The sequence below is a fragment of the Zootoca vivipara genome, chromosome 10 (assembly GCF_963506605.1).
Source record: "Zootoca vivipara chromosome 10, rZooViv1.1, whole genome shotgun sequence".
Taxonomy (NCBI): Eukaryota; Metazoa; Chordata; class Lepidosauria; order Squamata; family Lacertidae; genus Zootoca; species Zootoca vivipara.
This window is the reverse complement of record NC_083285.1, coordinates 15,960,775-15,988,609: the sequence shown is the minus strand read 5'-3', so window position 1 is coordinate 15,988,609 and position 27,835 is coordinate 15,960,775. Positions and strand designations below refer to the sequence as shown.

At 44.5% G+C, this 27,835-nt stretch overlaps 1 protein-coding gene across 1 annotated transcript in view; it reads left to right on the top strand.

The window, feature by feature from the left end:
* The first annotated feature begins 15,190 nt into the window (after positions 1-15,190).
* LOC132592735 (hyaluronidase-like) overlaps positions 15,191-27,835 on the top strand; it is a 20,362-nt gene continuing 7,717 nt past the window's right edge. Inside the window, exons 1-3 of the mRNA XM_060279423.1 lie at positions 15,191-16,111; positions 23,583-23,672; positions 25,764-26,089. Of these exons, the coding sequence (XP_060135406.1) occupies positions 15,191-16,111; positions 23,583-23,672; positions 25,764-26,089 (1,337 nt within the window). The remainder of the gene's footprint in view (positions 16,112-23,582; positions 23,673-25,763; positions 26,090-27,835) is intronic.

Sequence of the window (27,835 nt, the reverse complement as noted above, 5' to 3'; positions counted from 1 at the left end):
AAAGCAGTAGGAGGGAAAGAGAGGATTTGGGGGTGAAGAATGAGCAGGTGAAGAAAGGGTTAACCACCACTGCTCTGCTCCAAAATCTGCCTTCTCAAAACTTCTTTTTAAGGAGGAGGGGGAGGAGGAGGAGGAGGAGGAGGAGGAGGAGGAGGAGGAGGAGGAGAAGAAGAAGAAGAAGAAGAAGAAGAAGAAGAAGAAGAAACTTATACAGCCCAACAAAACAATGACAAAAACTTACCGTCAGCATACAAATCGATATGGCTAACCTAATCAAAACACCCTCCCTCCCCACTCACACAAGAAACCAAGGATCATCACAGCCAACCACAAATGAACAATCACATCCTACGACAAATTCCGACCTCTCACACCAACAAAGAAGCATGAACAAACAACAGAGAACCTGCGCAAACGACGCTGACGCCGAAGCCCTACACATATCAAGAAAAACAGAAACATCGGCAACCCACCACACCCAACTCCCCATCCCACCCACCTCTTTCCCCCTTCCTCATAATGTCTTAACAAGTAAAATTGATGTGTAAAAATGATACATGGGAGAGAGAAAAATGAGACATTGCACTACCTTTGTAACCCAAGAAATTCCTTAATAAAAAAGAAGAAGAAGAGTAGTAGTAGTTTGGATTTGATATCCTGCTTTATCACTACCCTAAGGAGTCTCAAAGCAGCTAACATTCTCCTTTCCCTTCCTCTCCCACAACAAACACTCTGTGAGGTGAGTGAGGCTGAGAGACTTCAGAGACTAGCCCAAGGTCACCCAGCAGCTGCACGTGGAGGAGCGGAAACGTGAACCCTGTTCACCAGATTACGAGACTACCACTCTCAACCACTACACCACAAAGAAAATAGCATGGGACTCTGTGATGGGACTGTGTGTGCAACATGCAGTTAGTCTTTGAAGCTGTAGTTCTGTGTTCACTTTTGAGAATGTCTAGCAAGTTTCACCCCTGAGTAGACGGGATTGCATCACAAGCATCCTCCGGAAAGCAGCCATGCATCGGAGTATCGACTCATTTTCTACAAGTTTATAACGGCAAATGCCCTAACATTGCACATTAACTTTTAACAACCACTTTGCGAGTATATTAACGGAAAGACAGAAGGACCATAAAACGCTTTGAAACTGCTGGCGCTATGATATCAATTTACTACCCACATAGGCACAGTTTAGCATAAGTCCATTTCCTCTGTGGTGCAATGTGGACTGCTTGTTGCCGGAAGGAAAACATGTCCCTCATTCAGGGCTAGATTCAAGTTTGAAAATTTGCAAGCATTTTTTAACGCAAATTTCTCCTAATACACAGTTTGGTGTGCAATTTTGCCTAACACCTGCATTTTTGCAAAGCAATTTCCCCTCATATAATGCATTTTTGTATGTTATTTTCACTAACGTATCATTTTTCACACGCACCACCCAGTATGTGCATTTTCGTGCATGTTAGTTGACTGGAAAAGTGCATTGCAAAATTCGGAGAAGTGCAAATTTTTGAAGAATGGCTATGCTTCAGTTCACATATTGTTTTAGAAAGAGCAACATAGGTAAATTTGTCTTTAAATGCAGATAGGATTGAATTGCTCTTCATGCCTACCTAATAATAATAATAATAATAATAATAATAATAATAAACAACTTTTATTTATACCTCACCCTTCCTGGTTTAGAAACCGGGCTCAGGGCGGCTAACAACAAATATAAAACATTGATTAAAAACGACTTTAAAAACAGTATAAAGTACAACATCAATATAGCATCGCCAGGGCTAACTGGCCAAGTTAGTCCTGCTAAGGCCAGCAAGGAGACCAGGGAAGAATTTAAATGTGGGGACCCAGAAAGGTTTCTTCATAGAAAAAGGGAAGGGAAAAAGGAATGGAGGATCAGGCTAAATTGAAGGCTGGGGGAATAACTCTGTCCTACAGGCCCTGCGGTAGGAGGTTAAGGCCTACCTAGTGATACAATGAATTTTGTGCTGCTACACAGCAGAGCCTAAGATACAACTTCAATTGTTTTTTTAGGCTGAAGTTTAAATGGTACGTGTTCTCATTTCTTTGAACTCTCAACCGCCTTGAAGTCGATAAACGGGTGAAGAAGAGTACAATGACTGCCTTTTTTCAAAAAGAGGAACAAAGCTTTCATTATCATCCAGCAGATGGTGCCACTTCCTCGATTTAAAATGCAGGCATAGTCTGAAAAAAATAAGCAAAATGGCATCTTAATGAATCCAGCCTCTCTGGAAAGGTCTATAAACTATTTTAAGCCTGTTTAAAACGTCAAAAGACAATAATGATTTTTAAATGATGTTGTCCGCGCACAATTAAAACACAACATGTGCAACAATTGCCAACAAATTTCAGGTCACAAACATAAGCCGCATTTTAACTTTTCACGTTTTGAATTGGGGGGGGGGAGGAGTGAGGCTTATATTCAGGCCAATACGGTGATTTTCTCCCCCATTTGCTTGACCGAAGCAAATATTCCCCAAACATATGCATTACATTCTCTTTCCCCAGTTATGTTAATCAATCTAATGGGTTCCCCGTTTGAATTTTATTGGGTGTTAACTTTGCATTCCTATGCATGTGCGCATTATATTCAGGGGAATTGCTTGATATGCTAGTCAAAACTGCAAACAAAATGTATTTGTTAGGAAAAATTCACACCAAATTTTTCAGATTTTAATTTATTTATTGCACACTGTGGAGATCTGAATTTAAGACTGGGGAAAAAAGAGAAACTTAGAGAACTGAAATGGAGATATTTTTCCATCCCGATAGTGTTATCTGTTTACCTCACACTAAATAAAGAAGGGCATAGGGAGGTACCACTGAAATTTGAAATCACTGATACCATTACGTAATGTATGGCTCATGACCATAGACTGACAGGTATGAAACTGCTTCATCCCTGAGATGATCTCTTTTATTAATCCACCTGAGCTTTCCTGTTGCAAGGAACATTGCCTATATAGTGTTGTCTGTACTTTAATCTGGCTGCGCTGTCAAAACAGTCAACCCAGTCTTAACAGGAATCTTACCAAGCAACATTCCTTTCCTATGTGGAAAAGACAGCATTCCTGTCTGTTGTGGAATATATAATTGCATATTCTATGATAGTTTAAATGACTCATTGCACTTCATTTAGCTTAGCTACAATTACAATTTAATCTACGATGAGACTGTGCCTCGTTGTGTTCCTGAAAAAACACATGCTACGCATCTAAATGTGAGGCCAGACACTGGAATTGACAGTACTCTTTTAAATGTTTTTGCAAACTGAAAATTGCTCTCCAAAGCAGGAGTGGAGAACCCCCTTTTCAGCCTGAGGGCCACATTGCCCGATGGGAAATCTTACGAGGGCCACATGCCAGTGATGGGCATTTGTTGTTTAGTCCAGTGTTTCTCAACCTTTTTTGGGCCACGGCACACTTGTTACATGAAAAAAATCACGAGGCACACCTGGAAGAAAGTTCCCCTCTGCCGCTCATTCCAGCGCCCCTAGAAGCAGCGGCTGCGGCTCCAGCGCGCTCGTCTCCGCTAGCCTGAAAGGGAGAGGGGCTTCGGAGGATCCACCACTTATGGAGCTTCCGGACGAACGGCGACAAGGACAGCTCCGTCGGAGGAGACGACGAGGCAGCGGAGCGCGCTGCCATCGCCGCCACCGCCCCACATTCAACCACCGCGCCGCAAGCGAGCGCGAACTTGCGAGAGGTGGGGTTGGGGAACAGAGCGGCGCCGGGCCATCTCGTGAGAGCAAGCGGCGAGAACAGTTGCCCGAAAGGAGCCCCTGGGAACTGTAGTCCTTTCTCTGGCTCCCTTTCCCTCAACGGCGTGCGGGGGTGGCGGAAGTGGAGCTTTCTCTCGTCAGCCAGGTTTGCGCTCTCGCGAGCCTTGAGCCGAGGCTTCCGGCTGGTGAGGGTTTGCCGTTGCCCGGGAAACAAGCCGCACGTCACGGCACACCAGCCAGCGTCTCGCGGCACAGTAGTGTGCCGCAGAACAGCGGTTGAGAAACGCTGGTTTAGTCGTTTAGTCGTGTCTGACTCTTCGTGACCCCATGGACCAGAGCACGTCAGGCACTCCTGTCTTACACTGCCTCCTGCAGTTTGGTCAGACTCATGTTGGTAGCCAAAAGAGGGTGAAGCCTGAGGTAAAGGTGAGCAGGGCAATGAATGTAATCTGTACCTTTGTATTGTGGGTTGCACCCTGGCCCGGCAAAGCCAGATGTTTCTACATGCAGGCATATCTCTCCATCCCCTATCCCAAGAAGATGAATTATCACATACCAACAAAAGCACTTGAGGGTGCACAGCCTCCTGAGTCAGTGAGGGTGTGGCCTAGAGAGAAATGGGAGGGCTGGACAGAGAGGACTGGAGTGCCAAATTTGGACTGTGGGTATATGCCACCCATCTGACTGCATTGCCGCAGTCACTCTGGTTCTAATGGTTTAACTCCATAGCAAAACATGTTTGTGTATTTAGGTGTTTTAGTTAATTTAGAATCTATTTAAGCTACTTTAGAAGTCACACACCTTTTTTATAATATGGAGTATGGCAGCTGTAAAATAGTTTTGACTTATGTGTCCTAAATTTCTAGGGGAACTTTCCACTTCCAATTTGGGTTAGGTGCCGGCATTCAAAGGTTGCCCTCAGACCATCTCTTAACACCTCATGGCCCACATTTACACACACAGAGACATGTCCTGAAAATGATGGTATGTGCTTATGGAATGTCGTTCCCAAGTGACTTCTGGGGGGGAAATGGCAGCTGCAGGGAGAGTCCCAGAGGAGCATTCATAAGGCACCCTTATGAGTTGAATCATTATTTCAACTTTCACCCCAAGTTTGTTCCCTGAAAAATGTCAAAAACCTCTCCCATTTCATGGTTTGTGAATGAAATATTAAAATGATGGTGACATATTTATTCATTTTCAAAATAATTGTTTCTATTTCATTTTTTTCAGGTAAGAGAGAACATTTCAAGTGTAACAAGAACAACAATGTATAAAGGACAAAAGAGGCATTTGACCCTGACAACCATTCTACCCTTTCTTCTCATCCTGACATAAGATTTTTGACTGTTACAGTATTTTGAAACAGCAACTTAGCTAATTCATTTTGTTGTTGTTTAGTCGCTTAGTCATGTCCGACTCTTCGTGACCCCATGGACCAGAGCACACCAGGCACTCCTGTCTTCCACTGCCTCTTGCAGTTTGGTCAAACTCATGTTGGTGGCTTCGAGAACACTGTCCAACCATCTCGTCCTCTGTCATCCCCTTCTCCTTGTGCCCTCAATCTTTCCCAACATCAGGGTCTTTTCCAGGGAGTCTTCTCTTCTCATGAGGTGGCCAAAGTATTGGAACCTCAGCTTCACAATCTGTCCTTCCAGTGAGCACTCAGGGCTGCTTTCCTTCAGAATGGATAGGTTTGATCTTCTTGCAGTCCATGGGACTCTCAAGAGTCTCCTCCAGCACCATAATTCAAAAGCATCAATTCTTTGGTGACCAGCGTTCTTTATGGTCCAGCTCTCACTTCCATACATCACTACTGGGAAAGCCATAGCTTTAACTATACGGACCTTTGTCGGCAAGGTGATGTCTCTGCTTTTTAAGATGCTGTCTAGGTTTGTGATTGCTTTTCTCCCAAAAAGCAGGCGTCTTTTAATTTCGTGACTGCTGTCACCATCTGCAGTGATCAAGGAGCCCAAACTCCATGGTCAAAGACAACAGGCTAATTCATTTAATGGCATCTAAATATATATGTATTAAAAATCCATAACTTAATCTGAGATGCAGATAGTCCATAGAGTAATGATCATTTGTATATGTACATAACAGATGGAAACAACAACATTGTGAATTACAAAAATCCTTTCCCCCTCCTAGTTCTTTACACATTCTAGTTTTACGTGTACATTTTTTTTCTTTTTTCTTTTTGGTGAGCTGGAATATCATTCAGGTGTATTTTTTAAAGAGTGGAATGATTCTTGGTACTAACTTTTACTCATTGAAATTAATGAAAACACTATTAAGTTAGGTCCATTAATTAACACTTTCCTTGAATGGAAAAATCTCCAGCAGCCTCTCTGCTCAATCCTGCAATCTTTCTGGGTTTCAGAAACTTCTGAAAAATGCTTCTTCTTTTGGACCAGGCATATCCCAACTGTTAATTGTTGTCTCGTGTTGCTCAGGATTTACAGTGTTTTTTAAAGTTCTTTTGAGTGTTTTAATATTCTAATAGTTTGGATATTTGTTATTTGTAGGTCTGTGTTATGCTTTAATGTATGCTTTGCCCTTTTAATTGCAAACCATTTTGAAATAAAGCAAGTGGTCTATGGCCTCAGCTACCGGTACATTAGTGCAAAAACAGCATTTTAAATGTGTTATAAACATGCAACACCAGAGGGCGCTGTAGAGCACAAAACATTTCTATGTGATTTTACATAGCGTTTTTTCTTTTGTTATAACAATTTAATTTATGGCTTATTTATAGCACACGCACCCCTCGTGTGTAGATCCACTGATTACATAAAATAAATAAAAGTGTCATGTATGATAAACAAAACTTTCAAAACAAGCTAAAAATGGAAAGGAAATGTAATAAGGCTCTAGAGTTCTAAACTGGATATTATTATTTTTAAATTTTTAAACATCTGCATGCTCATTCCCATAATGTCACTTAGGCATTGATGTGCTCGGACAATGCCACATGGGAACTGTAGTTCCTAGATAATGTAATGGAGAATAAGACAGTTGTGCCTTGGATCCCGAACGCCTTGTGAGTTGAACGTTTTGGCTCCCAAACGCCACAAACCCAGAAGTGAGTGTCAGGGCTGGCCCTACGGCCCTACGGCAAGGACAGACAGCCACGCTGGGAAACGGGACGGGGGGCGCCGGAGGGATCTTCGCACCACAGCGCCAGGGTGCCAGATATGCTTAAGACGGCTCTGGTGAGTGTTCCGGTTTGCTTCTGCGGCTTCTGATAGGCTGCAGGAGCTTCCTGCAGCCAACTGGAAGCTGTGCCGGTTTGCTTCTGTGGCTTCTGATAGGCTGCAGGAGCTTCCTGCAGCCAACTGGAAGCTGTGCCTTGGTTTCCAAACGTTTTGGAAGTGGAACGGACTTCCGGAACAGATTCCGTTCGACTTCTGAGGTATGACTGTATTGTTGTCTACTAGCTTTGTTCTCCACAGTTGGAGACAGTGTGTCTCTGAATACCACTTAGTCACTGGGAGTCTCACAAGTGAGGAAAATGCTGTTGCACTCTGGTCCTTCTCATGAGATTCCCATAGATATCTGGGTGGCCACCATGAGAAGAGAATGCTGGAGTAGATGGGTTGCAGAACGGCAAGGATGGTAAGTCCTGTCTCCTAGTCTCCCAGCCCCTGTGTCTGCTAGTGCTGGCCTTGGTGTACTGTGAAGGCCAATTTGCTTTCGTGGAGGTGGCTGTTGTCTAGATAGCAGCTGTTAGGTGGGAGCGAAGAAGGAAACAAGACCTCTCCCACTACCTCCTTTGGTGTCTGGTGATGCTGAACTTACCTATGAAAGTGGGAAGCACGTGATTTTGATTTCCATTCTTTAGCCAATCTGCCGTGTTCCAGCTCTCTCTTCTTCATTATACGGTTCAGGATTTGAAAACAACAACAACAAGGACCGTGCTAATTGGAACAGAACAATCTTGCATTTTGTGCAATTATTCAAGGCCTAGCAGATGAAATTGCCCCATCCTCTCCAGATTGTGTTAGTATCTCATTAGTTAACAGCATGCCCAATAGGAGGACGACGAGGCTTTAATATAAAATGCAGCAGCTAGCGTATGTCGTTCTGCCAAGTTTTCTTCTCCTGATTGGCTCTCTAGACGTAAGTACCACTGTCTTTGTCAATAAATATGTATAAACAGCACAGAGTTTTTGGGTGTGCTTAGAGGCTAATGGCTTTAAACTCCTGAAAACTCCTATTTATTAATAGAATTTCACCCCCAATTTGACTGCAATCCCAGCTTTGCTAGTATATGATTCTACTGGTTTGTCTAATACCTTATCTCATAATATGGATTATTTTTAAGTGTGTGCCATGATTTTTTTTATATTGCCAGCATAGAAATGTTTGCAAATAAATAAATGAATAAATAAAAATGTGGATTATGAAAAACTGAAGGGAATCTCACTGGACATAAACTTCAGTGCTAAATAATGCCAGTTGTTTCTAATTTAAATGTTTCAAGATATAAGTACACACACACACACACACACACACACACACACCCCAGTGCTCTGAATTAGAGGCATAGGGTTAGGTTTATCTAATTTGATAATGTTCAAAGATTTTGAATTGTAGATATATGTTTCTAGGATTTTTAATATAACAGTTGAAGCATTAATAATTGGGTCTGGGTTTAAAAATAACACAGCATGCACTGATTTCAAAAGGTCGTTGAAACTTCCTACTTATCAGATATTCAGGGAAAGATCAGAATTTGCTGTGAATCTAGATTCAAACGGGGGAGGGGGTGTTAGGGGAGTCATTCATTAAATGACAAAGCAAAATGACTAGTTGGTTGGATCCTGAATACTTTTTACTTACCGTACATTATGAATGAAAGGAACATTTAAATGAGCAGGCAAGATGGGCTGGGAATATCTCAAGTACTGGCACCTTGGCAAATATATATTCCTAGTAGATGGTGCTTTATGTCTTCAACCATAAATATATGCTCTGTGTCCCACTAACTAATGTGAGTTGAACCTACAAAATTTAGTGGAGCTTACATTTGACTAAGCATCTGTAAGATAGGGTGATTTTCTTGGAACCCAGGCTAAATGGTTGTAGCTTCTTGTAGAAGCGGGTTGTAAAACTTGAATGGTTCATATGATCTTTGCTTTTTAGTGAGATGAAGTGCACTTCTCCTGATTTTATTTGCAGGGCGATAACCGTCTCCTCTCTCCAGGTTATACCACCAAGGACTAGGGATATCAGGAGCGAACATATTCTGTTCCTTTATTGTGCCTCCTTTTTGCCCAAGGAACCCCAAGTTTGATTCCATTCCATTATACCCAGTGTTCCATTCCTCCTGGGCACCAGTTTACCGTGGAGAACCTCCACAATTAATTGCAGAATTGAAAATGCAGCCATTTAAGGTAGTTTTCGGTTTCTTCAGTTCATTGTGTCTTTTTCAGCTCTGTGTTACTGATGTACTCTTATGTACTGACAAAACAATGCAAAATGCATTTATGTCATGGATGGAGAACCTGCAATCATCTAGATTTTGCCGGACTACAACTCCCATCATGCTTGACTATTGACCATGCTGACTGGGGTTAGGTGGAAGTTGGAGGAACAATATGTGGCAAGTCATAGGTTCCCAATGCCTGATTTATATGATTTTATGCATTTTATTTTTATACAGCATTTTACAGATGTGCACATTAGTCCATGCACATTATTGAAATGCCACAGAGAAGAATCTTGATACTACCGTGGATACAGTCACATTAAAATTTACAATTTTTGTAGTGTTTTATCAGTGCACAGAAGTGCACAGCCACATTGTTAAAACACCAACGCAATTAATTTTGATGCAGTAGTGCATGTATTTTTTTGGGGGGTGGTATCATTCATTTTGCGGTTTCCCCCCTAAGGCATACATACAAATTGGATTAAGACATGAAGGAAGGAACTGTGAAAGCTGTGGCAAGCTACTTAGGCTCAAAACCCTGTGCAGTGGTTCCTTGGTTCTCAAACTTAATCCGTTCTGGAAGTCAGTTCCAAAATCAAAGCGTTCCAAAACCAAGATGCGCTTTCCCATAGAAAGTAATGCAAAACGGATTAATCCGTTCCAGACTTTTAAAAACAACCCCTAAAACAGCAATTTAACATGAATTTTACGATTTAACGAGACCATTGATCCATAAAATGAAAGCAATAATCAATGCACTGTACTATAAAATAAGACAGATAATTTTTTTTTAAAGATGATACAATTTTTTATTTCCCTCCCCCCCCCCCCGATGATAGTCATTGTTTAGATGGGGGGAGTTTTATCCATTTCTGCAGTCAAACAATCTATCAATCAGTAGCTGAACTGGGTTCCACAAAGCCACAAAAACAAATTAACCGAGAAAGCCACAAAAACGCAAAATAAGTAGCAAAAACAAAAGCGCCCAACTTAATCCATTCCAGAAGTCTGTTTGACTTTTAAAATGTTCGAAAACCATGGCGCAGCTTCTGATTGGTGCAGGTGTCCCGGAAACAATAGCCGACTGCCACATCGGACGTTTGGCTTCTGGAAAACGTTTGGAAATCGGAACACTTACTTCCGGATTTTTGGTGTTTGGTGTTTGAGAACCAAAGGTACCACTGTACACAATTTAGGAATAAAGAATAAAACAATAAACAATCCCCAATGCAGTTGTTTGGCTGTAGGAGGTGGGCAAACCTGGGTAATTTGGACACCTCTGAAATCTGGGTGAAAAATTGGTTGAGGAACATTTTGAAAGTATCCCTAAAAGGGCAGGGTCTTTAGTGCCCAAGCCAGTAGCACCCAGTGTGATGGGGCAGAGTTTACCTGGACAGGGTTGCGGTGGGACAGGGTGGCAGTGAGCTTGTACCTGTGTGGATGCATTGACAAAGGCAATATGGTACTCTTGCTGGTGCACTCATGCAGCCCTGTCCACACCAGTGCCCTTGTCTTTCCCCTGCTCTGTCCAGGTAAGCTGTCGCAACATCAGCATTGGGAGGGGGCTCCCTTCAGCTCTAATCCACAACACCAACTGCTAATGCCTCAAGCATTGGTAGTAAAGTGCAATTTCCCTTTGCTAGCCCCATTGTTACGATTAAGGACATGCATGTAAGGCCAGGGGCACCTATTGGCTAGTGTCAGTAACATCACATGAGGTGAGATACATCATTTCTCTCGTCTGCGGCCATGCAAAGGTTGCTGTTGTTTTAAAACTTCCACTTGCTGCATTTTTTTTAAAAAAAAACATTGCTTTTATTTAAAAATATGTCGACATCAGAATATTGATGTGGCATTGTGTAATAATGCCTTAAATGCGCATAAACTATACTGCTTTATATGAACGGAATGCTCTGACCCATCCCAAAAGATCAACATTTTTCTAAAGGATAAATTAATTTTGACGTGATTTAGAACAACAACAACATCTTTCTAGTTTCCTGTATTCTTGGGCAAGATACATCCCTCACTTTTCTCTACACAGCATAGATATCCACCAATGTGTGCCAAATAAATGCTCATTTTGGAGATGTTTTATTCCAGGCTGAGTGCTTCTTTGTTTGTCTACATGAGTGTTCATAAAACCATTTTTAAAAGTGGCATTTTTGAACATGTTCCCCCTGCAATGCCAGCTCCAGGACATTGAGGACACTCGAGCGTAGTGTCCGTAACTGACCTCTGAGACCTAGAAGAGGTGGGGAATGGAAACTGAAACATTTCTCATGTTGCCTCTGACCATCATGGATGTGGTGTTTCTGACCGTCTTGGATATCCTCTACAAAGTGAGAATACCAGCCGTGTCCATAAAAATACGAATGAAAAATTGCAGCATAAAACACCAAATATAGCAGTAGGCTAATAATACCTGTGATATTGTCTGGGCAACTCATAGAATGAATTAACTGTTAATTGGAATGTGTATAAGCTATAAATTCATATCCACGTTACTTATACATGTAATTATGTGCTGTATTTGTAAAATGTTTCCATGTTTCCAGAAGGAAGGAAACATTTCAAATAATGCAGCCAAATGCCATGTGGGACCTTAAAGACATTTATTATGGCATAAGCATTCATGGACAGGAAATGATTCTTTAATACGTTTTAATCATTCCCTTTGCGAGAGTAAAACCAAGTAAATCTTTCTCATCATTTGCTGAGGAATTGACAGGGGAAGATAAAACAAGTTGATGTATTGTTTGGCAGACCACATCAATTTGCTGACTATAGTTAATTTTGTGAATCAAGGATCCCTTTGAAATGCTCCCATTGGTTTCGGCAAGCTTGGACACAAACCTTTAACTCGTTCATTTTCAAGGGACCTTTTTGTGTTTAAAATATGGAGCAGAAACATTTCTGCATGCTTTTCATTTTGGGACACTCCTATGACTAGGAAATAGATGGGCATCCTTTGGATGTTTAACTAAGCATGACAATGTGGTATTGACTCAGAAATGTCGGAGAATCTGTACCAAGCTGATAATGAGGTAGCAAACTGAATCATTAGCGCCTATGCTCATTACATAGTTTGGGATTAAAACTATGCAACATAGCCATAGGAGAAAAATAGCAGCAAAAGTAACGAAAGACACCAGTGCCCCTTTTTTGAGCAATACACAATAATCAGCAATTTATTTATCATGGGATTTGCATACCATGCCACAGATTATTAATTTCCCTAAAATTCAACTTTGCATTTTTCAAAATGTTCTTTTTACATATCGTAACTGTAGGAAAATCTCAGCGATACGATTTCTCATTATTCTTGAAACAGAATATGGAATATTTTATGGCATCTTCCGAAGACTTACTGTGCCCTCCAGTGAAGATTTGAGCCGGCACAATGATGTCAATTTCAGCGGACAATCCTGATCAATTAAAAGCAATAGAAAGGTTGCCTACTTAAAGCCTAATCTCATTAAAAGTTTCATTAACAGATAGTTTCATTGGCACACCCAGGTGGCTTCACAACTTTGGAAATTGTACAGACCATGGTTTCCCCAAGGGAAGGTTTCAAGGCTTGGGGAACATTGCCTGTGTGGGGGAAGACAGCTTAAAAACAAAAAAAGAAAGTGGTGATGGAGGAAGAAACTTGGATAGCTAACCATAGCAGCTGCAACAGCTTGTTCACAACCCCCTCTATCAGGTCCCACACAATGCCTACTAGGCGATTCACATAACACCATTCTAAAATGAAAGATTTAAGGACTCTCAGCATTTCTAGGGTCCTCCAGATGTGGAGAAACTGCTTTGGGCTGTTGCGGGGAACAGGAAGGAAGGAAGGTAGGAAGGAAGGAAGGGGTGAGAGAGAGAGAGAGAGAAGGGAGGGAGGGAGGGAGGGAGAAAAAGGAAGAGAGAAAGGGGGGAGGGAGGATGGAAGAAAGGATGGAGCTCCCGTCCGTCCATCCCCCCCCAGCTCAGGCTGCTCCTCCCCCCTCCCACGTTCCTGTCGCTGGCTGCAGCCGCGGAGGGGGCAAAAACAGGCCAATTTCCGTAACCCGCAGTGACTTTTCCCCTTCAGTTTTCGGAGGGAAAAAGTATGGGTTATGGTCCGTAAAATATGGTACAGTGGTGCCTTGCTTAACGAATGCCCTGCTTAACGAAATTTCCGCTTAATGAAAGGATTTTTTGAGCGGAGCTTGCCTTGCTAGACGAATGCGTTTTACAAAAAATTCGTCTAATGAATCGCGGTTTCCCATAGGAATACATTGAAATTCAATTAATGCGTTCCTATGGGCAAAAAAAAAAAAAAATTTCAAAAAAATTCAATGCATTCCTATGGGATTCGCTAGACGAATTTTTCGCTATAAGAAAAGACCCGTGGAACGAATTAATTTCATCTAGCGAAGCACCACTGTAAAAAATTTTTTGCTTCTAGGGGGGCAGCTGCCCCCCTGCCCCTCACTGGATACGCCCATGTATGGCCACCTGAATATTCAGCACCATTGTCCACCCCCCTGCGGCGATTCGCCCTGAGTCTGGACCCAGCGTGTAAGGGGTTAAGCTGGGGACACTTTATAACCCTTAGGGGCGGGCTCAGCCAAGGGGATAAAAACCCCTCCGGAGCGGCAGTTAGTTCAGTTGGAGCCGGAGTTGGCGTTCAGTTAGAGTTAGAGTTGGAGTTGGAGTTCAGTGAGCTAGTGAAGTCAGAGTTGGTTGGGTAGTAAGAGACAGAGAGCTAGGTGGAGTATTGGAGGGTAGGAACATACAGACAAGATAGCAGTGTGATATAAAACTAGTGGTGTTGTATAACTTAGAAGGTATAGGCCGGTATAGGCAATGTTTTAAGTTCATGTATGATATTCTCAATCCAGTAACCGCACACATATGTACCAATGAATAAACTAAACTAAATCATATCCTGGTCTGTGTCCTTTGAGAAGGGAAACAGTAAGTATCCAGCTGGCAGTCTGAGGGGAGCTGCAGCCTGGGATACAACGTGTCATTGGTGCAGCAACAATCGATCTTGAAAACATCCAGTGGTGCTGTGCAGGTCCAGGCAGGACTGTGACACCCCCAAATAAGGCAGTCTGCCAGGATGCGAATGGAGCCCATGGACAGTAGCGACATGAGAACTATGGCATGTTGGAAGGCCATGTTGAAGTTCAAGGAACCAGTCTTTCAACATGCCTCACTGGAGCAAGCATATGAACATGGCCACCCCTCCCAACACTAGCATCCAATGGAGGGGATCGTGTAGATGTGGGAGGGTGGTAGAAAAGGGGAGCACACTGTATGTGGCATGGCCATATGTTCAGCTTTCCATGTGGCATACTAGCCAGAGATGATGGGAGTTGTAGTTTAGCAACATCTGCAGGGCCAAAGGTTCCCCACAGCTATTCATCAATTGATGTCAGGGTCTGGGCAGAGGAGGAATGGTGGAGACTGCTTCCCCAGCCTGACCCTTCCAGACAAGAGGAGACAGTTAAGAATTACAACACGGGTTTGAAGGAGGTCACAGCTCAGAGGCAGATGAGGGGAAAAGCTGGGAAATAATGGGAGAGGAGGAGGAAGAAGCACTAGGGGAGCGACGGCTGGTGGACACAGTGTCTTTAGAAAGCATGCCAGACCCCCCCCCTTCTCCCAGAACATTGCGGGCCTTGAAAGTAGTAGAGCAAAGAGCTCAAAGGCCGAAGGCGCTTTCCATCACCCATAGCAATGACACATGAGGAAGTGGGAGAGACAGATGGGGGGGTTTCACTCGGAGCAGCACCATTGTTCTGAGGGACCACGTTCCCAAGCCCCTCTCTGTGAATATTGAATAAAAGCAGGTGGTAAGGACTTTCCTTGTCTTGTCCGTTCCTGGCAACCTGCCGTGGGGGTTGGCTCCTCTGCCGCCTGACAATTAGAGGGGCAAAGTTCTTCCCGACCCCTGGCTGCCACTGTTCATTAACGTTTCTTTCTTATCTCTTTCAGTTTTTCCTTTGATGAAGTTACCCCATACTATGAGCCACGTGTGGATTAAATACCTAGCACTGTGGGTGTTGCTGATGGTTGACAATGGAAGTGAAATCATGCAGACGAGAGCGCCACTGTTCCCTAACAAACCATTTCTAGTGTTTTGGAATGCACCGACTGAACAGTGTAGACGGCGCTACAAGGTTGATTTGGACCTCAACATTTTCGACATCGTGACAAATCCAAACGAGACCTTGAGCGGCTCCAGTGTGACAATATTCTATCACACTCATCTAGGGTACTATCCCCATGTTGAGGACAATGGCGAATCCATCAATGGCGGGGTGCCACAAAACGAGAGCCTCACCAAACACCTCATCAAAGCCAAGGCTGACATTGAGCGTGCCATCCCCATGAAGAAATTCCACGGGCTCGGGGTCATCGACTGGGAAAACTGGAGACCCCAATGGGATAGAAACTGGGGCCAAAAAGCAATTTACAGAAATAAGTCTCTTGAACTTGTCAGAAAGCAGTATCCTCAGTGGCCCAAGAACAAAATCAGGCAAGTTGCGAAGGAAGAGTTTGAAAATGCAGGGAGGGATTTTATGAACAGCACCCTTCTCCTAGCTGAAGATATGAGGCCAAATGGACTCTGGGGTTACTACCTCTACCCAGACTGCTACAATTATGATTACAAGAACCACCCAGACACGTACACAGGCAAATGTCCAGACATTGAAACTTTGCGGAATGATAATCTGCTTTGGCTGTGGAAAGAAAGCACGGCCCTTTACCCTTCCATATACCTGGAGTACATGCTGAAGGGCAGCCCAAACGCTTTGAAATTTGTACACCATCGGGTTAAAGAAGCGATACGCATTGCTTCAATCGCTCGGAAGGACTATGCTTTGCCTGTTTTTGTGTATGCTAGGCCATATTATACCAATACATTCCATGCTTTTGCAGAGGTAAGGATGCCGGCATCTAATAAGCTCTCAGATCCACCAACACGTGTTACCCTTTCTGATATTCTTGCATATTGATGTGATTGTACAGAGGTGAAAACCATAATGTCAGAGAAAGGGACTTATGGAAGATCTCAGGACAGCTTGTAGCTCTCCCAGACATACAACTCCCACCATTCCTTTTTTTTAAAAAAATATTTATTAATTTTTCAGGTATACGTTTTCCACAATTAAACATACAGCAATACATCAAATGACTTCCCTTCTTCTTTCCCCATGGTTCCTTAGACTTCCAAAATTAACTGCATATTCTATTTCCTCCATCTAGTTCCACCCTATTCCACAAATAATTTCCATTCCTCTTTATACACCTGTTCTTCTTGTTCTCTTACTTTGCTGGTTAGGCCTGCTAGCTCTGCACATTCCATCATTTTCAGCTCTTCCTCCTCCTCTGGACCGTCTCCCACCTTGCATTTCTGAGCTAACATATTCCGAGCTGCTGTCATTGCATACAGAAATAGCTTTTTCTGCCCCCTGTCTGTACCATACCCGAAAGAAATGCCTCTGGGTTGTTGGGTTTTTTTGGGTGTGTGTGTGGTGGTGTTCTTTTAAGCAATTTTTTCATTTCATTATAAATCATTTCCCAATACAGTCGTACCTTGACTTTTGAACAGCTTAGTTCTCAAACGTTTCGGCTCCCGAACGCCACAATATTTCGGTTTGCAAACTATTTTTGGAAGCCGAATGTCCAATCGGGCTTCTGATTGGCTGCAGGAGTTTCCTGCAGCCAATCAGAAGCCGTGCTTTGGTTTCCAAATGTTTTGGAAGTCTAATGGGCTTCAGGAATGGATTTCGTTCGACTTCCAAGGTACGACTGTACTCCTTAACTATTCTGCATGACCACCACATATGATGAAATGCTCCTTCTGCTTCTTTCCATTCCCAACAGATACATGTAACGCCAGGGAACTGTGGCTGGCAGGCATATTAATCCCATTCCTCTCAAAAATTCACTAAAGTTATCTGTGCTCCATGGGAAGGTGCTTATGTACAGTGGTGCCTCGCAAGACGAATTCAATTTGTTTCGCGAGTGAAATCATTTTGCGAAAAATTCATCTTGCGAATCGCGGTTTCCCATAGGAATGCATTGAAATTTCTTTTTCTGCGCATAGGAACGCATTAATTAAATGTCAATGCATTCCTATGGGAAACCGCGATTCACAAGACGAATTTTTCGCAAAATGAATTGGTCTTGCAAGTCACCCATAGAATTGCAAGACGCATTCATCTTGTGAAAAATTCGTCTTGCAGGGCATTCGTCTTGTGAGGTACCACTGTATATACCTCAGCTTGACTGGCAAACTGTTAATGTCTCATGTAAAAGCACTGATCTAAAACAGAGGCTGGTGTGAGGTGTATGAGTATGTGAGGGGAGAACAGTGTGTGATTTCTATCACCTCAGTGAGAACAAGGCCTCAGAAGCTGCATCCAGATAAATGCAGTGTATAATACATCAGCTTTATTTGGTCTCTCGGGTCAAAGAAACATCAAAGGTTGACTGTGGTCACCTGGTGAATTACAAAGGCCAGGATGAAATTGCCAGAAGCAGATAAAATGACAAGACCAGATGAAACAAACAAACAGGGAAACACACCACCGATCCAGTGTAGTACTTAAACTCAGCAGTAATTAGTAATCAGCACAATACAATACAATATAAAATTAGCTCATTAACTAATGCAGAAAGAAAATATTCATCATAAATGTGCACATAAAAGGTAAAGGGAAAGGGGCCCCTGACCCTCAAGTCCAGTCGTGTCCGACTCTGGGGTTGCGGTGCTCATCTCGCTCTATAGGCCGAGGGAGCAGGCATTTGTCCGCAGACAGCTTCTGGGTCATGTGGCCAGCATGATAAAGCTGCTTCTGGCGAACCAGAGCAGCACACGGAAATGCTGTTTACGTTCCCGCCGGAGCGGTCCTTATTTATCTACTTGCACTTTGATGTGCTTTCGAACTGCTAGGTGGGCAGGAGCAGGGACCGAGCAACGGGAGCTCACCCCGTTGCAGGGATTCGAACCGCCGACCTTCTGATCAGCAAGCCCTAGACTCTGTGGTTTAACCCACAGCGCCACCTGGGTCCCTTTTAAAGGATGACTAAAAACAAAGAATTAAAAACATATTTTTATTATAATACGGTATTTCCAGGCTGTGTCTCATCCTGGGGGGTGCACAACAGTTAATGAAATACAAAATACTGAAACCATAAAAAGTCTAAAAACAAATATACAATGATTGCAAACAGTACAGATCTCATCCCTCCACAGATGCTCGACAGAACAGAAATATCTTCATATGGCAATGAAATTTTGGAAAAACTAGCTTTCCCCTTCCCAGCAGTTTTTTTTTTTAAAAAAAGAACTGGCAATATATATTTCCATTTTCATTGTCACTCAGAACCTGCAGAACATGTTTTAAATCAGCTGTAGTTTCCAGACCATCTGCAAGAGCAGCCTTATGTAAAGCACGTTACAGTCGTACACCACTACCTCATCCTGAGCTCTGTCAGGGTGAAGTCGGTCCAGTCTAGTTGCAAGGCGCCGGCCCATTCTGTGCTGTGCTAGAAGGAATGCGGCAAGGCGGTATTCCCAGTCCCCTTGTGTCATGCGGTGGAGGCTGTCCTTGGTGGTCCGCACCATGCGCTCCGCTTGGCCATTGGTGGCAGGGTGGAATGGTGCTGAGCGGATGTGGCGGATGGCGTTCTGCGCTGTGAAGGTCTGGAACTCCTCTGACGTAAATGCGGTTCCATTGTCCGAGACGAGGGTGTCAGGGAGCCCGTGGGTTGCAAACAGCTTACGTAGTACCCGGATGGCTGCCGCCGTAGAAGTGGACGGTACCAGTGCGACCTCCAGCCATTTGGTGTAGGAATCCACCACTATGAAGAATGTTTTTCCCTGGAAGGGGCCAGCGAAGTCCATGTGCAAGCGACCATGGATCTCGGGCGGACTCTCAGGGCTGGACTGGGGCCCTTGGGGGATCCGGGCGGGATTCTTGGCAGGTCTGGCAGTGTTGGACCCAGGCCTCTATCTCTCTGTCAATCCCCGGCCACCACACATAACTCCTGGCAAGGGCCTTCATCCTCACTACCCCTGGGTGTGTCTCGTGTAGGGCTGTGAGGACCCTTTTGCGGAGGGGCTGGGGAACAACAACCCTGCTTCCCCATAACAGGCACCCCTTGTGGGCCGACAGTTCATGTTTGCGGTTTGTGTAGCCAGCGAATTCTGGCCCGGGGCTGCTGCTGGGCCATCCTCGCCACACCCAGTCCAGGACCCGGGAGATGACCCTATCTTTTGTGGAATGGTGCGCAACTTCTTGTGCCTGAATGGGTCGGTCGGGAAGCAGCTCCAGGGTCATAACCTCTTGCGCAGGCGCTGGGTCGGGGCCTGTTTCTGGTAGTGGTAGCCTGCTGAGGGCGTCTGCGTGGCCCATCGCCTTCCCAGGGCGGTGGATTAGTGCATACTGGTAGCCGGCAAGGAAAATTGACCACCCGAGGACACGTGGAGACAACACTTGGGGGGTCTGCTTCTCGGGGGCAAACAGGCCAAGCAACGGCTTGTGGTCAGTCACTATGGTAAAGGGCCGCCCGTACAAGAAATCATGGAATTTTTTTACGCCCTTCACGATTGCCAGACCCTCCTTGTCAATCTGTGAGTAGTTTCGTTCGGCTGCAGCAAGCGTCTGGGAGAAGTATGCCACCGGCACCTCTCTTCCATCCGGGAGTTGGTGTCCCAGGACAGCGCCAATGCCATAGGGAGAGGCGTCGCATGCCAGCACCACTGGCAGCCTCTCGTCGAAGTGTGCCAAGACCAAGTTCGAGACGAGCAAGTCCTTGACTGCCTGGAATGCGGCCCTTTGTCGCTGGCCCCACACCCAAGGGGCCCTTTTATCTAGGAGTCTGTGTAGGGGCTCCGCTACCGCTGCCTTATGGGGAAGGAAGGCATGGTAAAAGTTCAATAGTCCCAAGAATGACTGAAGTTCGGGCTTGCTCTTGGGCGCTGGGGCCTCACAAATGGCCCGTACCTTGTCACCGGTTGGATGGACCCCTTCTGCGTCCACCTTAAATCCCAGAAAGTCCACCTGCGGCACTCCTAGTAAACACTTTTCCCGCTTCACCTTGAGGCCCGCCGTCTGGAAACGGTGCAGGACGGAGCGGAGGCGGTCCTCAAATTCCTCTGGTGTGGGCCCAGCAATCAGCACATCATCGAAGAAGGGGGTGACGCCAGGAATCCCTTTAAGGAGGGAGTCCATTAGATTCTGGAATATGCCTGGTGCCATGCTAACGCCAAATTGCAACCGCTTTACTCTGAATGCCCCTCTGTGTGTCACAATCGTCTGAGCCTCTGCTGTGGCTTCATCCACAGGCAACTGTTGATACGCTTGGGCCAAGTCCAGTTTGCCAAAGATTTTTGACCCAGCCAGTGTGGCGAGGACATGGCTGACCACTGGCACTGGGTATGCATGGGCCACGAGAGCCTTGTTTATGGTGCATTTGTAGTCTGCACAGATGCGGACTGAACCATTAGGCTTGACGGGTGTGACGATCGGGGTTTCCCAGGGTGCATTAGGCACTGGCTCCAGCACTCCTTGCTCCACGAGCCGGTCCAATTCCTCGTCTATGCAAGGTTTCAGGGCGAACGGGACCCGACGGGCCTTGTGCCTGATGGGTTGTACCGCGGGGTCTATCTGTAGGGCAATGGGGGGGGCCTGTATATCGTCCCAATGCCCCGTCGAAAACCCCCGGAAACTCTTTGCATATGGCGTCCACGTCCACTTGTAAGCTAGTGCGGTTCACCCCAGTAACAGCTAGTCCCAGTGGTCCAAACCATGCCAGTCCCAGTAAGCTAACGTAGGGGCCCTTAACTACCAGCAAGTCCAGTTGTTGCTTTCGCCCTCGATATTACACCCTGAAGGTCCCCACCCCCATTGTGGGGACCTTACGTTTCTGGAAGTCCCGGAGGGTGAATGGGGCCGGCCTTAGTTTGGGACCCCCATTAGGGCACAGTTCCCTTAATGTTCAGGCTGAGATTATGGATAGAGTTGAACCCGTGTCCAGCTCCATGCGGCATGGGGCTCCCTCTATCTGTACCTCTACATAAATTTTCTCTGTGTTGGGATGGGGCAACTGGAATACCTGGTAGTCCGTGATCTCCGTTGAGTTGCCTTGGTGCATGGTGCCGTGTGACCTGGGGCTCCTGGGTCGGTCATCAGATACTTGTCGACGGGTGAGCCGAGCCCGACACACCTGGGCTATGTGTCCCAATTTTCTGCACTGCCTGCACTCTGCGTTGCGGAAACGGCAGGTCCTCCTCTCGTGGTTCTCCCCACAGCTTGCACAGTTCCCTCCATCTCGTCGAGGCTGCTGTGGTATGTGTGCTGCTTGAGTGCGCCGCTGTACTCGGTGTACTTCCTCTCTGTCAGATTCTGAGTCGTCGTTGAGGTCTTCATGGTGGACCCTCAGTTGGGATGGTTGGGCCGGTCGTGTCTCTTGCGTTGACCTCTCGGCGGCTTCGGTTGCCAGGGCTTCCTCCAGCGCAACCTGGAACGTGAGGTCCTTTTTGGTGTAGAGGCGTCGTTGCAACATCTCATCCCTCAGGCCATCCCTCAGGCCATCTCATCCCTCAGGTCACGAAGCATGTTTTCCAACTCTGAGAAGTTGCATAACCGGGCGGCTTGGCGGAGGGAGGTCACAAACCCAGTTATGGTTTCCCCCGGGGCTTGCCGCTTTGCATAGAAGGCATTTCGGCAAGCCACCACTGAAGGCTGTGGCGAGAAGTGCTCCTTCAGCCGATCCATTATTGTTTTGTAGGAGACGGTAGCGACATCTCTAGGTGCAAGGAGAGCCCGGGCGATTTCAAACGTCTCCTCTCCACAGACGCTGAAGAATGGCGCCCTCTTCATGGCATCGTTGGTGACTTCTTTCGCTTGCAGGAGGAAGTTGAAACGGGCGGCGTACCCTTCCCAGTCGCCCGATGCGGGGATGACTGGCGAGAAGCTGCTGTTGGTTGCCATTCTGGGTTCCTTGGGTCCTGGAGCTGAAGCCTGGATGCACGGTGCGATGCAGCGGTGCGGCAGGTGGCGGTGCAGTGCGTGGTGGCAGTCAGCTCAGCAGGATCCCATCCTCGTCACCAGTGAAATATACTCGGAGTCGAGAGTGAATTTCATGCTCTTTATTCAGCTCATAGTCATCAAGGAGAAGAAGAGAAGAATGGCTCTTTCCCCAAAACCATCTGCTTATATACACTATTTACACAATGGGCCTTGCGTGATTGGCTACTTCAGGGCTCCAACTGTGGGCCAATCAGGTTGTGGATTGACTTCTGCCTGCAGCCTGATTGGCTGCTCCTACAGGCCAATCAGGTTGCAGATTCACTTCAACCAGCCGCCTGATTGGCTACTCCTGCAGACCAAGCAGGTTGCGGATTCACTTCCACCTGGAGTTGGATTGGGTAGCTCCTGCGGACCAATCAGACTGCTGATTCTGAATCCTATTGTTCTAGGATTCAGCTCAGTACATAACACCTTGCTTCTTGAACGCCTTGCTTCCAAATCCCGCAAACCTGGAATCTGAAAAACCTGGGGAACTCTGGTTTGTTATAAGGGTGGTGGAACTTGGAGCTCCGTTAGGAGATAAACTACAGTTCCCAGGATTCTTTGAGGGCAGCAATCTACTTTAAATGTATGGTGTGTACAGAACCTCTCAAAGCAGGCCACTTTATGTCATCTGCAATTCAGGGTTGGTAGAGGGACGGAATATCACAGGATCAGCGCTGAATTATATAGTTGTCAGGGGATGGGGGTATAGCTTTCTAGATTCAGAACTTTTTATTTTAATGGATGGTTCACTTTGCTTCAAAGGTTATATGTTTACTGTGTTCTAACCTGATCATTTGGGTGTCTCTTGAAACTGCCACCATTGCTTTTACTGCAGACAGTGTTTGCTTATTTATTTTTTTTTAAAAAGATCTCTGGCAAACAGGCGCTAAAGAGTATTATTGTAGTGATTCAAAAACCATCCAAACTTGTTTCACGAGAGGTGACCCCCCCAACCCCCCCTGAAAAATAGGTGGGTACAAAATGGACAATGATGCTTTAACTGTGCAGCATGCTCTATCAGGGTTGCCATGTGTCCTCTTTTTCCAGGAAATACCCTCTTTTCCAGGGGTGAAATTTCTGTCCGGGTGGATATTTTTTAAAAAAATTGGCTATACTTTCTGGATGGCTGAAGACCACATAACGGGTGGCTGAAGACTTGCTTTCCTCTTCTCTTCTCCTGACCCCCCTCAGCAATATATCACAGCTTCTATAGCCTACATGTCGTAGGGGTATTTAGAATGAGAGCTGTCACAGCATCCTCTTTCTTGCTTGTCAAAATATGGCAACCCTATTATATTATGCATATCCGTGGCTTACTTTTCAGGAAGACTTGGTGAACACTATTGGCGAGAGTGCAGCTTTGGGGGCAGCAGGAGTTGTCCTGTGGGGAACCATGGAGTATGCCAGTTCTACTGTAAGTGAATTTGGGTTAAGAAAAATGAGCTGAGTTTTGCAGGAATTCTCAGGGCACCCCCTCCTCCTACACCTACCCCAATCCCCAAAAGATGGCAGCAAAGATAGCAGGTTCTTGCTATTTCTATGGCCCACAGATCTGGGAATGGCAATATGCATCCCAAGATTGGCCTTCCCAGAAAAAAGATCTCCAATAGTTTAGCTCATGGGTAGGCAAACTAAGGCCCGGGGGCCCAATCGCCTTCTCAATCCGGCCCGCCGACGGTCCGGGATTAAGCGCGTTTTTACATGAGTAGAACGTGCCCTTTTATTTAAAATGCATCTCTGGGTTATTTGTGGGGCATAGAAATTTGTTCACACCCCCCCCAAAAAAATCTAGTCCGGTCCCTCACAAGGTCTGAGGGACAGTGGACCGGCCCCCTGCTAAAAAAGTTTGCTGACCCCGCCATACGAATCCCCAAATCAATTTTATTTTATTTTATTTGTTGGTACTGATCCAAAGATATACAGAAATACATAGCCATTGCAAAGTATTTTTTTAATCATATACTGAGATAAAGAAAAAACTAAAGAAAGACAGAGTAGAATAAAAGGATTTCCGACTCTCTGCAGCTACATATAACATTCATTCTTTAGAACACAACCATTCTATCTTCTATAAGCTAGTATTTTTTTCCAACCTTCAAATTCAGATATTACAAGTTCATTTTCTCTTTTATGCAAAAGTCCATAAGAAATTTCCAATCCTTAACAAATGTTATTAATGGTTTTTCTCTAATTAAGCATGTTGCTTTAGCCATCTCAGCTAAGTCCAATAATTTTATCAGTCATTCTGTAAGTGGTTAAGGCACACACACACACACATCAAATTTAGAATACATCTGAACAGGGCAAGCTCGGTGGCTCATCTGAGTTAGAGGTAAACCTAGAGATTTGCATGTGGTTGTTGTGCGCATGCATTTGGAAGAATATGGACTCAGCTACATTAGTAAAGAAAAATCATTTTATATGTGTTATAACGCTGTGACGCCAGCTGGCGCTGTAGAGTTCCGTCTTTCGCCAATGCGATTTCCCACTTTGAGGTTTACAACACGTTTTCCTGAAATGCTTTTCTGATGTGTCTAGATCCAGCCTATAGCAACACTTGGGGTGTCAAAATGTAGAATGCACAGGCTGTGCAACATTTTGTGTTGAAGAACTCAAACCCAAATTTTAATTCTTTGGTAGCGTGTAATAGAGATATTCTAATGAATGTACTCATTTTGTGCATGTGCGATTTTGGCTTCAAAAATCTGTGATCTACCAAACCTATTTATGCTAGACTTTGAATGGGGAAGCAAAGAGGAAGTTACTACTACTTGCATTTAGGAGACTGGAAGATGGGGAGAACCTGGTACTGTGATTAGCAAAAGTCAGACCAAACACTTTCCTTACCCACACATTTCGTCATTGTTCTCTGTACTCCAGAAAGCTGAGATTTTTGTGTTTCAAAGAAGTTTCATAGTCACTCATGACCGAACCCATTTCACATTCCCTTGAACATGCATAGGCAAACTCGGCTCTCCAGATGTTTTGGGACTACAACACCCACCATACCTGATCACTGGTTCTGTTAGCTAGGGATTATGGGAGTTGTAGTCCCAAAATATCTGGAGGGCTGAGTTTGCCTATGCCTGCCCTTGAACAAATATCTGTGCTAGTCATTTAGACAATACAGTGGTACCGTGGTTCTCGAACGAAATCCGTTCTGGAAGCCCATTTGGCTTCTGAAACGTTCGAAAACCGAGGCGTGGCTTCCCCTTGGTTGCAAGAGCTTCTTGCACTCAGTGGAAGCCACGTCGGAAGTTCAGGTTCTGAAAAACATTCAAAAACAGGAACACTTACTTCTGTGTTTTTGGCTTTTGGGAGCCGAAACGTATGATAACGGAATTGTTCGAGAGCCGAGGTTTGACTGTAGTGCCAACTGCTTAGAGGTGGAATCCTATAGAACCAATTACCTGGGAATAAGATCCATTGCACTCAGTGGGGCCTATTTCTGAGAAGACATCTATAGGATTGCTCTGTAAGGAAACCTCTCTTTGCTTTCTTTTAGGACAACTGTTTAACTGTGAAAAAGTACGTGGATGGCCTCTTGGGACATTACATAATTAATGTGACCTCTGCGGCCAAGCTCTGCAGCAAAGTTCTCTGTAAGAAAAATGGACGATGCATTCGTAAAAACAGTGAATCGGATGCCTACCTGCACTTGTCTCCTGACAGTTTTAAGATTTGGCTCGATATCTCTGAAACGGAGAGAAGAGTAGTTGTGGAAGGAAATCTGCAGCAGGAGGACATGGAGGTCATGAAAGAGAAATTCATCTGCCAGTGTTACCAAGGGTGGACGGGGTTATTTTGTGAACTGCCTACTCACAAAATGCGGTGCAAACCTGGTTCCGGTTTTTGTTTTTTGTTTTTAATCTGTTTTTTTGTTTTTAATCTCACTGGTTTTTGTTTTTTTGTTTTTAATCAATGCGCTTTGCAAATATAGCTAAACAAATTTGTTAGAAGACCAAACTTGTTGGTGCTATTTCTGCCTTGGGCAAAATTAATCCAAACTGTTATGTTGAACAACATGGAATTCAATATAGGGTACATCAGGAATTATATTCTTAGATTAAATGACATCCCAACAATACAGAAAAGCGCTCTTAGATGCTACCTGCAAGAGACCTAAAATTGGCAGTGGTAAGTGATCTTGGGGAATAAATGTATTGCTGAGAATAATTCATTTTTCGTTTCTGCATTATGAACAATCTTGTATAATTCTAAAGCTTGCACACCAAAATAGCAACTTTTGTATTTTATTACAGTATTCAAATTTAACAGGTACAACATTCCAAACAGGTGCAACCTTCTAAAATAAAATGAAATAAAATAATGTTACAGTCTTCATTAAAGGGTGCAGACTACTCATTCCCTTCCACTACTGTTCCCATTCTACATTTCCACTTCCCTTATCAAATTGGCACTCAGTATTTCACAGCTATTGACCACACTGAATTCCCACCAGGCTTTTTTTTTGCCCCCTAGATTTGTTTCAAAACTTTTTAAGTTTATGTCTGCAAATTTTGGGGATAATACCTTCTTCTCACTTTTTGGTGGCCCCATTTTGACTCTAATCCAGCCAGCACACACCACCTGAATTCATTCTCCGAGGGAATGATGATCATTATGGCGTTCATTCCCACAAAGCTTGCTCTTATTCCATTTTGCACATGCTTCATCTGTTTAGATGTAGAAGAATGAAAAACCGATTAAAACATACAGGAGTCCTAGAGAGCCAATGTGGTGGGATGGCGATAGATTGTTGGACTGGGTCCTGGGAGACCAGCGTTCAAATCTCCACTCAGTCATGGGTGACTGTGGGCCAGTCACTGCCTCTCTGTCTATTCTACATCACAGGGTTGTTGTTGAGAATAAATGAGGAGGGGGAGAACAATAGATGCCATCTTGAGTTCCTGGGAGGAAAGGTGAAATATGAACGGAATAAATAAATACACTGCAGTAGCACAAATGAAACTAAATTCTATATAGAATACATATTCAGATTATGACTGATGTTTGTCTGATTTCGCCCCCTTAACAATCCAAACTACATGTGAATTCCAATTACCCAAACCTTAGATAGATGTGTTCCTGATTTCCAGAATTGACTGTGTGTTGCTATGGCCAACAAGGAAACATTCAGATAAATGGGCTATTTTATTTGCCACATTTAAATTATGCTCTTCCTCAAAGCAGCTCAGTCTAACTTGCATGGGATAATTCCATTTTATCTTCATAATACCCCTAGGAGATAGCAAACCTACTTCATCAGCCTATCCTAAGCGTTGTCCACCGAGTGGTGATTTGGACCCAGGACTCCCCTTCCAGTCCTAATATTCTAGCACCAGACTAACTTTCAACCAGGCATGTGAATATTGCATTTCCTCCTGAAGCATGATTGTCTATCCTTGGACAAAGTTTACCTTCTTGATTCAATGCATTTGATTAGTTTGTTACTGAATCTGAACTCATATGCTCCAACATTACTCCGATGTAAATAAGAATGTCAATAATAATAATAATAATAATAATAATAATAATAATAATCAGGGACTATCTCTGGAAGATAGGGACACTTGG